The 12,518-nt window shown below is 36.4% G+C and overlaps 1 protein-coding gene across 1 annotated transcript in view; it reads left to right on the top strand.

Annotated features, from left to right (window-relative positions):
* RYR2 (ryanodine receptor 2) overlaps positions 1 to 12,518 on the top strand; it is a 434,064-nt gene that overhangs the window by 385,557 nt on the left and 35,989 nt on the right. Inside the window, exons 86-90 of the mRNA XM_075089806.1 lie at positions 4,225 to 4,305; positions 5,301 to 5,389; positions 7,048 to 7,176; positions 7,888 to 7,992; positions 11,813 to 11,894. Of these exons, the coding sequence (XP_074945907.1) occupies positions 4,225 to 4,305; positions 5,301 to 5,389; positions 7,048 to 7,176; positions 7,888 to 7,992; positions 11,813 to 11,894 (486 nt within the window). The remainder of the gene's footprint in view (positions 1 to 4,224; positions 4,306 to 5,300; positions 5,390 to 7,047; positions 7,177 to 7,887; positions 7,993 to 11,812; positions 11,895 to 12,518) is intronic.

Genomic DNA, 12,518 nt, shown 5'->3' with positions numbered 1-12,518 from the left:
GCAATCCTATGAATAACTGTCTGTAAATACTACAAAGATGTGGAAATGTTTTCTCCCATTCCTTTTTTTCAAGGGAGAGACTTACTCCATGAGTAATTAATTACTCATCAATTAAAGATCATTTTATTGATTCCCAAGGAAATGATGGGATGTAAAATGTGCACTGTAGCCTGTTTCTCATGTCATCTGAATCTGATGCAGAATCATATTAATGAGTAATTGCCATTGAGTTTACAACCTATAAGCCTGAAACTGTTCTTGCCAAAGTCAAAGAAAAACTGCTGTTGGCACTTATGGGAATAGAATCAACTTTTCCGCAAGGGCAGTACTCGTTTCTGGTCCCATGTCAACCTTGGCAATAGGTAGAAAGCCCTGTACTGAGTCAACAAGGATGTGAGATTTATTGCTCTATTCCAACTGTTTCCTTGTGCTGTCCTCATCGTAAGCTCCTTGTCCTGATATTCCTCTGACTGATACTACCTTCCCTTTCCAAACCCTGGAACCCCCACTGGTAACAACATTGATGGTTCTTTAGCAAATGTGTTTCTTACTTGTTTTTGTGATGTACTCAATGTTGTTTCTTCTGTATGTATTTTGTTTTGATTGTTCTGTTTCCTTTCCAAAAAAGGGGGGGTTCAAAACCAAAGACATATAGAAATGCTTATTACCTTGCAATGGTTTTTCATTTTTCATTTAACACTCATACTCTATGCTATTTCACTGTCACAAAAATCTTGAAAGTGCAATGTTTTTCTCCTTTGGAGAGATTTGGTCCACTTATCATATGAAGTAAAAAATTCAAGACGTTAAGTTTATACTTAGATTATTTTACTTTTTTTTTTCTTTTTGTCAGGAAATCTCTACTTTTTAATCTTTTAACATTGTATGGCAGCATTATTTTCTTTCTCCACAAGTTCTCAGAAGGCTTATTTTAAAAAGATACAGTTTTAGAATGAAATTTGATCTGATAGTAGGACTTAAAGGACTTTCTAGTAAACTGACCTAGTGTGGTACACGTGCCATATAATAAATAGCTATAATGAGGGAACACATTAATGGCTGAAAATAGCCCTGATAATGTAAAATCAATAACTATGCTTTTTTCCTTCACCAACCTAGTCACACTTAAAATGGGTATTTAAATTCTACATGATCCACTGTAGCCTACATTGGACGGGTCTGTGTCGCTGTATTTGAATTGGTGTTTGCATTTAAAAGAGGACTTAAGTAGCTCCGGTTCAGCGAAATTGTTCCGTGTCACTCTGTGAGGAAACAAGTGCTTTTCTTGATTGAATCAGATAACTGAGAAGCCAAAGGCATGCAGCACTCACAATCCAACCCAATGCTGCTGGGTCTTGTGATAGCAATAAATTAATTTGGTATATCATGGGAGAGCTTTGCTCTTGCTTAACAGCTATCAAAAAGGAGCCCATTCCTTTTTGGAAGCTGAAAGTATTTGTATATTTCTGTAATACGTAGCATCAGGCCAATCTTTCTGAGTAGCAATAGAAGTCAGATCTTTTCCATTGAGGATTTAAAAAAAAAACAACCAACCAAACAAAACAGAGAGAGAGAATTACTAAACTTGGACACATGTACTTTCAAGGAAAAAACCCATGTATTTCATTTTTCGTTCAATCTTATTTTCATTTCCTACACGATACCTCTATTCCTATATATCACAAACACAAGCTACCAGTTTTGCAAAAACTGCAGGCTTAAAGCCTTCATGTGTGTAGTGATATCATTTACATACAGCATGAGCAATGGCAGCATTTTAATGTCTGAGCAAATATATGACAGAATATACATCATAACAACAGAAATTAAAGAACATGGGTTTGTGGCAACCTAAGTCATACTATATGCAAATCCGTGTGCGTACTGGCATGAATTTGTGTGCACAGCAGCAAAGGTTCTTCTCTTAGATTTATAGAAAGAAATGGATCCTGCACTTCAGTTCTGTAGTTGCCAGTGAGACACCTCTTGCAGTCAGTAAGTTACATGTGAAAATTAAAATTCCTGTCAGTACCAACATTGGTTTTTGTCAGATTTTGGTCAGCTGTAGAAACTGAAAACCAGGATTGTTTTAAGTCTTAGTGTGGCTAATCTGATTGGAACAGGGGGTTTTTGCTTCATTTTGAAATGTGTAAAAATATTTCCAAAATGAATGGACCTTTCAGACTACGTGAAATGATGTACCTAAACACCTTCTAATTTTGCAATAACTTGTATTCATTTTGTGATTTCTTTACAGAGGAGCTAATGAAAAGACCCTTCCAAACCCTTCCAGTATTAAAATTGGAATTTATATTATAAAAATTCCTAAAATCCAGGGGCATATTAAAAACCAGAGGATTACTTCATAAATTAATGTTTAGAATCATTTCAACCTGAGACTTCTTTTCTTTCTTGTTCTGAAAAATCCTACTGATAAGAGGGCAAGAAATATAGAGGTGGAAAAATATTAAGCTGTAACTTATTCTGTAGCCTTATTCATACAAATGACTTTGATTCAGTGGTATCTTGATATGCAAGAAATAAATGATTGGGCCCTTTATGGGCTTGATTTTTCCAACCATAATACATTGGCAATTTTCCTTGTGAGTTATTTTTTAAAATCATCGCCATCTCAGCAGTCAAGCTACACATATTGCATGTGTGAAGGTACAGGCTCCACCAAATATTTGGCTTTCTGTAATGCTTATTTTTGCAAAATATATTCATCTAGATCAACAGAGCATATGACTCCAAGTGTAACTAAGCATGACAGGAGTTTGGTTAAATTAAAAAAAAGGAAGTGACTAATCCTGCAGGATCTTCTGTACTCTGGCCTTTGGCCAGCAACATTTCAAAGTATCTTGCAGAGCTGAACCTGCATATAATATTGAATAATATACTTTTAAGTGCATAAGCACCTCTTGATTTTGCCTTCTTGGGCATATATGTATACAGTAATCAGCACTGACAGAAACAGTAATTTATTTTTCGTTGTTTCATTACCTGAAAGGGTTTTCAGTCTTCTGTGACTGAAAAACTATATATCTGGTATTTATATCTCAGATGGAGAAAATTGTCATGTAATGTCATTTATAGTATTTGGGTCATTCTTGGAGAAAGAATTGCATATTGTTTGCCACTACCATAAGTACAAGTCTGGAATTAGGATCTCCTTTCCTTTTGTTGTCTACAAATAGCACTTGGCCACATATTTAAATGATGTATATTCTTAAAAAGTAGAAGTTTTGATGGCTTCCATTTTTGTTGCCGTACACATTCCAAATACTCTTCCAAAGTCCTAAATGGGAATGTCCTTATTTTCAGTAGGTGGCCTTTATTGTTTTGAACACCTATGTTGTTGTCCTCCCGTATAATTCTATTAGTTGTTCTACATTTTCCCCAGTTGTGATTGTTTTCCTGGGTGAATGGTTGTTTCTCCTCTTCACATGTCAGTGTACAAAGTTAACTGTATGTATTGGTGTAATTAAAATAATGGTGTGTTAATTGAGGGCTTTTTAGTGTACTGTTTCCTGCAAAGATCAAGAAAATAATTTGAAGCTTTATACATCTGGATATTAGTTATGTATCAAGAAATTAACTGAAGTGCCTAATACAGTAAAGCACATTAGCATTTGTTCTAGTTAGTCATAAGTTTATTACTTTATTTTGTCAAGGGAGACAAATGGCCAACGTCCATTTTGTGTTAGCAGCAGGCAGGTACTAAATCCTCAGATATTTTGGCCTAAATGATTCTTGAAAATGCACACAGCTGTAAATTTCATGGGTTATTTTAAAGTATTTTAAAAATCTAATACTTTGAGGAATGGTTTTCATTACTCTTTGATGACATCTCTTTCTGTATTTTTAAGTACCTTGTTTTGTGATGAATGGGAACCAAATTAATCCACTCCTAACCTTTGTATGTAATGCAGCATTCATGCCCAGCAAAGTCAAACAAGAATGTAAATCGTGGATTATTTGTAAAATGTTGCCAAGCTCATGCTGCCATATTTATAAATCAAAAGTTAAGTTTCATAATTTATTTTTTTTAACCAAATAGCTATCTGCCAAGCACAAATCGTATGTGCTTCAGATAGATCGGTGGTTACAAATGTTCTCTCCCCTTCTCTCTTTCTTAAAATTATATATGGAGATTTTCTTCAGGGGCTGTGGGGTGTTACTTGGCAGCCTGCGATAATCTGCTTCCATCTGGCTTTTCTACAGGAGAAAAGGTGATGCAGGATGATGAGTTCACCTGTGACCTCTTCCGCTTCCTTCAATTGCTTTGTGAAGGACATAATTCAGGTTTGTGGGCAGGCTGCCAGTCAGCTAAGCCAAGGCGATGGTAACTGAAGATAAAAGCTCTTCACTGCTGCAGGTTTGGCAGCCTGCATAAAATATTATGAAAGGTGGAGTAGCTGCTAGACTGTACATGAAAGGAAAATATTTACGTGTAGTTAAATTGGCAGGTTTTTTAATCAGCTTTATCTTTGTAGAAAAGAGAATGGTTTCCAAAATGATGAGTTTTGGATCTTGACCTACTAGGAAAGGTAAATTTATGTAGGAAAATGTACACGGTTTATAACTTTTAGTCAGTGTCCGAGCAAAAATACAACAGGAAGCTACATTTATTGTTCTTTGGCATTTGTATGCTTTCTGGTGTGTGCTGTTTGGCACAATGGGAGTTAGAACTATGTGAAATTAAAGCAACATAGACAATACCTTTCTTGAAGAAGTAGCATCTCTTTTAAAAATACAAAACTAAATAAAACACATACACGATATTAAGTGTATTTTTATTATTAAGTACATTTCCTTGTGTTCTTTGTGTCATCATTAGGGAAGACAAAAAGATCTTTTTTTTTAGCCGTTGGACATATTTATGACATTGTAATCAGGAATTTTATAATTTTTTAATACGATTCAATTTTGCTTTTGCTTAACAAAATATATACTAGGTGTAATTATGTTGATAGTGATGGAGTTCTAGAGGTGGAAAACTAGCCATAAATGAGATGAAAATAAGACCAAGTTAAAGTTGTGCAGATGAACCAACTAATCCAGCTTCTAACTTCAGAAGTTCACCGGTATGTGATCTCTGCAATAAAATGCTGAAACTCTTAAAAGGGTTTGTTGCCAAGAGAAAAAAAAAAAAGAGTTAGAAAAAAATGCTTTCCTTTAAGCTATACTTTCCCAGATCATGTTAGATCAGTGTTAGGTCAGAATTCATTTGCAGGAGTAGATTTGTAAGTCTTTAACACTTAAAAAAAAATAAATTAAATTTTTATTTGAATCTTTAGATTTTCAGAATTACCTGAGAACTCAGACTGGTAACAACACAACTGTTAATATTATCATTTCCACTGTGGATTACTTATTAAGAGTACAGGTAGGTTAATTTATATACTAATATACTTTATATACTAATTAAGTAGATGACAATAACAACAATACAATATTTACCTTATTTACAATATTTACCATATGTACCTTATTTATTTATTTCATTTATTTTCATAACAAAGCATGAGTTTGTATGTGGAGACTCCGAATTTCTTATCTTCTCTGGAATTTCCTTCAGCAATACATGGTTTGCTGCCACAAAAGATTTGTTTACAGAAAAATCAATCATTCACTGTTGATTCGACAAAATCAATCAATTCGTCCTTATCACAGAATGTTCATTAGAGGAGCACATTTATCTGTCATGACATTGTTCTGGTCACTGTAGCCCAGGTTAATAAGAAAGGCTGCAATTCTCTACTGGTCACAGTTCTTTAAGAGTTGTTATTTTGTACAGAGAGTCAAAGGTGACAAAAGTGTGAAAGACTGATTTCAGCCATTACACGCAACAATGCAATGGAGTCTGTTAACCAACGAGAGCAGGCAGAAGGTAGATACGTGTTAAGTGTATCAGTGAATACATTAGCCAGTTGTCGACTGACACTACCCTGTGACTGAAGTGCGTTTCATATTATTCAAGTTAAGCTTCAGCCAGCTGCTTTTTCATCTGTGTTCCGATTTAGTCTGAACACTGGGCTGCTGTATGGGTAGTCAAGGGATGGCATGGAGTGAAGCAGAACAACAGCACATCATTTTCTAAGGAGGAAGAAAAAAAAGGCAAAAAGAAAAAAACAATATCAGGCTACACTAAAAACGCTTCAACTCTCTAATTTGAATTATCTCCCTAATCTTTAAATATGAAAACATTACATTGTCACACCCCAGTAGAAAATAATGAAGAAAAAACTCTAATTTGTTTCTAGATTGGAGCATGTGAAAGACATGAGAATATATTTTGTGATAACTGTTAATCATTTTTACCTATTATTCTCATCTTTCTGAAAATCACTGTGAAAGATAATACGTTTTGTTGTTTGTTTGTTGTTGGTTTTTTTTAATTTATCTATTTGTTTTCCCTGTAGCCATTTATTCATTGGGTCTGAGAATTCCCAATGTTCAAAATTGGTATTTTTTTAAGTTTCTGCTGTTATCAACATTCCTTTTTATCCTCATGCATTCTGTAGAAGTTGTAAGGCCAAATACAATGATTTTTATTCCATTGCTTACTTTGTTGAAACTTTAACAAGCTCGCCTTTGGGGAAGACGGAAGAGGAATCATGCACACAGAGCAACATTCGGTCTCACTATTGACTAGATGCCAAGCGCGCAGTATAAAGAGAGATTGTTTAATGAACGGCGTGCAGCATGGTAGTACTACTGAGTACTCCTTCTCAGAATGCAGGCAGTTGTATTTCTAAGAGCAGAGACCAACAGATCTAATTTTTTTTGTTTTAGGTTTGCTGTGGGGGATTTTAATTATTTATTTCAGTTTATTTGTTTTCCTATCGATTCCCTTGAGATGAAACTACAATCCTTGAAGTTATACTTGAGACTCGTTGGGGGGGGTCATTTCAAGCCTTTATGAACTAAATACTTTTTAAACCCAGAATGCCATCTAATGTTATTTTTCTTATCTTGATGAATAACTGGTTAGAGGCAGTTTGATTGCATAATCTTTTTATGCTTCTCACAACTGCTTTTTAGGAATCCATTAGTGATTTCTATTGGTATTATTCTGGCAAGGATGTTATTGATGAACAAGGACAACGAAATTTTTCCAAAGCCATCCAGGTTGCAAAACAAGTTTTCAATACTCTTACGGAGTATATCCAGGTAAATTAGTTTCATTGGAATCTTATGTATTTGAAAGAAAATTAATCATACTTTCGACATGAAGAAGTAATGTAGCTAGATGTAACCTAGACAGAACAATAATATAGATGCATTTATGCATCAACATTATTTTAATGCATTTATTTATGTAGGAAGTGAAGTTTTGAAATATATATATAGCTGTCACTACTCCTTTGGAATCTTAGCAATTTAGTAAAATTTACAGTTATTAGTAAATAATCATCCTTTGGTTGTATATAAGGTAGCAGAGCTTTTTGTTTTGTTTTGTTTTTTAATTTGGCCTAGACTGCAGCAGTGTTATCCACTTTAAAGTCTTCCTTGCTAATCCATTAAGGAACTAAGGTCAAAGCAAGCCATAGTTGCTATTTCGTCAACAGAACATTAGGTTGTGTTTTATGTCAGGAATAAGGCTGTTTTAAGGAATCAATGCTGTGTTTGAAATACTGAAGTCACATGTTTAATTTGAGAATTATAGAGATACACCTGAGGTGGACTCAGCGATAAATGAGATTGGGATCAGTTCTGTCAAAATAACAATATAGCAGTTCTTCCATGATAGGTTAGGAATTCAGTGGAATTTAATTCTTAATTAATGCACTGCCTGTATATCTTCCTGATTTTGTTGAGGCTCTTGCAAATTAACTCTGTTTTTCTTTTTTGTTGTTGTTGTTGTTGTTGCCTGAAAAACAGGGGCCGTGTACTGGGAATCAGCAAAGTTTGGCACACAGCAGGCTATGGGATGCTGTAGTTGGTTTTCTTCATGTGTTTGCCCACATGCAGATGAAGCTGTCTCAGGTATCTTTTTGTTCACTTTTTAATTTTTATGTTACTAACTTTTATGTAAAAGATAAACAGACTTGTTAATATGTTTGAGGCATTAATAACAACAGTTAATAGGGGAAATATGAGGAAAATTAAGAGGCAGAGGTGATAGAATACAGTAGAGTTGAGGGAGTAAATTACACAATTGTAGTAGGTATGGATAGCAGGCCTGTAATTGGATTACTGGCCACAGGCACAAAGCTGATTAGATCAAGCTGCAAATGAAACATATCACAGATATTCAGAAAGGACCAACCAGTTCCTGTTGTTCATACCAAAGTTCTGTCACAGTACTTTCTGCAATTTCCATGAGCCTTTTATGAAGGACCCATCTTCATTGATGTGTCTTGCATCAAGCCTGAGTTCATCATTATTGAACCCTACTTCAACATGTCTGCATCTAAGCCTTTTCTAGTCTTTGTAGAGAAAAAGTCATCAGACATTAGAATGGGTGAATTGCTTTTGGATGTGAGTACCCATTTCATAAACTATAGAAATAGTTTAGGGGACTGGCATAGACAGCTCTTTAGGGGGTTAAAATTAGGTGAGAAGAATCCTATCCTTAAGCAGTGCATTTTTTCATCTTCTTACCTTTTTAAAAGAATTGCAAATCTTAATTGAGCATAGTGATTCTAAATTTTTTACAGAATTTGACATTCTCAGAGAAGAGTGTCATAAGCTTGTAAAGATTTTAGTTGCTGTTAAGGAATACAGCTCTGAAGGCTCTGAGGTTTTTAGATTTTATTATTTAGCTTCAACTGTATCCTTGTAAGTATTTGCATAAACTAGTCTTGCTCAAATGATTTTCCTCTCTGCTCTTGAGACTTTATGGCTGAAAGTAGGCTGATTGCTTAGGTCTGTACTTTGCGCAACAGGTACGCTTCTCATTCTTTATGGCTAGATAGAGGTCTTCTTCCAGCACATGGCATCACAATGAAACCTGTTTTTCAAGGGTGATACATTGAATTTCTACTGAAGTGTATTTATAACTGCCTGTAGATACTGTCCTGATTTTTGAACATCTTTGTTATTTTAGGAATTGAAAAAATAATCAATGTTTGTTTGGGAAGGCCGTGCTGGTGGTTATTGTGCTTTCTTCCTGTACCACTAAAGCAACGTGGAAAGCAGCATCTAAGTAGTTACTGACAGCGAGTCAAACACATGGTAGCTATATGCTGATTGAGAAATACGATGTGGCTATTGGCAAGAATTGTTTTTACAGTAATGACAAGTTTATGCTCTCAGCTGTGCCTGGAGTAGCTTCACAACATCTTTTAATTACTGCATCTAGAAAATAATGATACTCATCCTGTCACTTCAGAGAGAGCCAAGAAGCTTTGCACAAGATGCACTGTAGTGTGTGGAATTACTCATGCTATTCTGTGAGATGACAGAAACAAGGTCTACTCCAACTGTATGATAAATAGTGATGGTGTTTTTCTCTTGTGTGGAGCTCAAGCTCTTGGCTTTTGGAAGGTCCTTTAGGGGGCCAGTAGAGCCTTGGGAAAGACCAGAGTAGATGTGGGCTGTTTTATTAGTTTATATTTATTGCAAGAATATATTAATAAGGTTTTCAGATTCTGTTGAAATACTAGTTTTCAAAGGCATAGAGTGTGGCTAAATGGATTTGTAGGGAGTTGCCATATGGCTGTTGTCTGTAAGAGGGGCTTGCCTAGGCTAAGTATTTGGTTTTTGTTTTAAGTTGGGAGCTTACAGAGTACTTTCGGAGAATATTTGAAACAAGATTTAAATAGGAACAAAACTAAATCACTGTTTTGTTTAGCATTTTTTGGTTCTTTGTTTTTTTTTTTTTCCATTTTCATTCTCTACTCTTGTACTGGGAAGCAACAAGGTGATATTGATCATACTTCTTAAGAAATCTCTGTAAGGCAGAAAATGAAAATAAAATTTTCAATCTAACTGAATAAAGATAATCCAGGATGTAAGCAACTTTTGAAGTTTCCGTTATAAATCTTCTAAGACAAATCAATTAGAAATCTTCATTGTTTCCAACTTGTGCCGTTTTCAATCCAAGATCCATATTGCCATAAAGTACCTTGAGTTTGTTGTACTAATCACTGAAGTCCAACAATGCTCGAGTATGCCTTATGGGCGGCATGATGCAGCAATGTATCACTGAGGAAGAAATGTGGTAGAAACAACAAAACTCAGAGGGTCGTGATCAATGGAGCAGAGTCTGGGTGGAGGCCTGTCACTAGTGGTGTTCCCCAGGGGTCTGTGCTGGGTCCAGTCCTTTTCAACATATTCATCAATGACCTGGATGATGGGATAGAGTGTAACCTCAGCAAGGTGATGATACCAAGCTGGGAGGAGCGGCTGATACACCAGAAGGCTCTGCTGGCATCCAGCGAGACCTGGACAGGCTGGAGAGCTGGGCCCAGGGGAACCTCATGGAATTCAACAAGAGCAAGTGCAAGGTCCTGCCCCTGGGGAGGAACAACCCCATGCGCCAGTACAGGCTGGGGGCTGAACTACTGGGAAGCGGCTCTGTTGAGAAGGACCTGGGAGTGCTGGTGGACAGCAAGGTGACCCTGAGCCAGCACTGTGCCCTTGGGGCCAAGGCGGCCAACAGTATCCTGGGGTGCATTAAAACCAGTGTGGCTGGCAGATCGAGAGAGGTTATCCTCCCCCTCTCCTCTGCCCTAGTGAGACCACATTTGGAGTGCTGTGTCCAGTTTTGGGCCCCCCAGTTTAAGAAGGACATGGAACTGCTTGAGCAGGTCCAGTGGAGATCTACGAAGATGATCAGGGGACCGGAGCATCTCCCTTATGAGGAAAGGCTGAGAGACTTGGGTTTGTTCAGCCTGGAGAGGACTGAGGGGGGATTTTATCAATAGTCGTAAATATCTGAAGGGTGGGTGTCAAGAGGATGGGACTGGACTCCTTTCAGTGATGCCCAACGACAGGACAGGGGCAATGGGCACAAGTTGGAACACAGGAAGTTCCACTTAAATATGAGAAAAAACTCTTTCCCTGTGTGGGTGCCAGAGCAGGGGCACAGGCTGCCCAGGGAGGCTGTGGAGTCCCTTCCCTGGAGACATTCAAACCCCACCTGGACACGTTCCTGTGCCCCCTGTTCTGGGTGTGCCTGCTCAAGCAGGGGGGTTGGACAAGATGATCTCCAGAGGTCCCTTCCAACCCCTACCATTGTGTCATTCTGTGAAATTAAGTAGTTGAATAAATCTATCCAGGTAGTCTCCAGGTTGAAATCATTGGGAAGCAGAATATTAAACTTGGTAATCTGAATGAGATAAAAGGTGGCTAAAAGAATCAGTATCATGTCTATTTAAGGATATACTAGTGGAACTTTATTAATAAATATTTTGAAACTTTATTTCTAGTTTTCTTTTTCCTAAAAGAAGTGCAGTGGCCTGTAATGAAATCACTCACTTTGAATCATGTTACACTTTGAGCTCTATGTGCTGCTGCCATTATTTTTTTTACAAGTCTTCATAGTTGAAAACTCGATTACACCAACAGCAACGATATTTTAGCTGACTTGAAGCATTACAGAGGCATCGCCTGTGAGCTTGACATACCCAGTTATTGCTTTAAATTTTTTCATCACCTTCAGTTTTCACTTTGTCTTTATTAACTTACTGTCTTCTAAACAGATGTTCGTGTAAATGTTTGATCCTGTAAATGTACTGTAAGGAACCAAGCAATTCAATGTATTCACTGTATTACCAGCTTTGACACTACTAGCTTCTTAATTTCTAAGTCTCAAGAAGTCAATAGATATTTTATTTCATTTATTGTGTTCATTATTTAGGATTCCAGTCAAATTGAGCTACTGAAGGAATTAATGGATCTTCAGAAGGATATGGTTGTCATGTTGCTGTCTATGCTGGAAGGTAGTCAAAATTTAATTTGAAATCCTCTTTTACACTTGTTCTAGCAAAATTTTTACCTTTATGAATTTCTTCATCTGAGAAATAATGCTCCATTTTCCTTTGGGTTTTTAATTTTCATGTCCCAGTTGTGAGAAGAGTTGTTAGGTTTTAAAGTGAATGGGTGATTTATATAGTATAGTCGATATAGTTTATATTAATTCAGAATGTCAGAATTTTATCAAATCCAGCTCTGGCAAAAGTTTTACTTTGTTTCCATGAACTTGGCTTCTCTTTTGGCTTAGGTGAAAAGCTTTTTACTAATGAAGTTGGAATCCTGAGTCCTAGGAACTGAACCATTTGTCACTCATTTTATTAGCACCTTTACTATATTGTATTTATTTTGGTAATGATCTCAGCCATAAAGAACAGGCTTTGATTTGTCTAGTGAATAAGTTCAAGGTCCTTTATATCTAGTACCTGAAATTATGATTCCCCAAAGAACGTGAAGAAATATTACTATTGCTTTATCTCCTTTATGGTATTGTGTTAGTGCTTCCAATACTGCACTAACCATAAATACGTATAGATGATCCAAAAACCTGTATTTCCGTTTTGGTTCCTACATGTAGCCTATCACATTTATTT

The sequence above is a fragment of the Phalacrocorax aristotelis genome, chromosome 3 (genome assembly GCF_949628215.1).
Source record: "Phalacrocorax aristotelis chromosome 3, bGulAri2.1, whole genome shotgun sequence".
Taxonomy (NCBI): Eukaryota; Metazoa; Chordata; class Aves; order Suliformes; family Phalacrocoracidae; genus Phalacrocorax; species Phalacrocorax aristotelis.
Note: the sequence above shows the minus strand (reverse complement) of the source record. Positions and strands in the feature narration are given on the sequence as shown.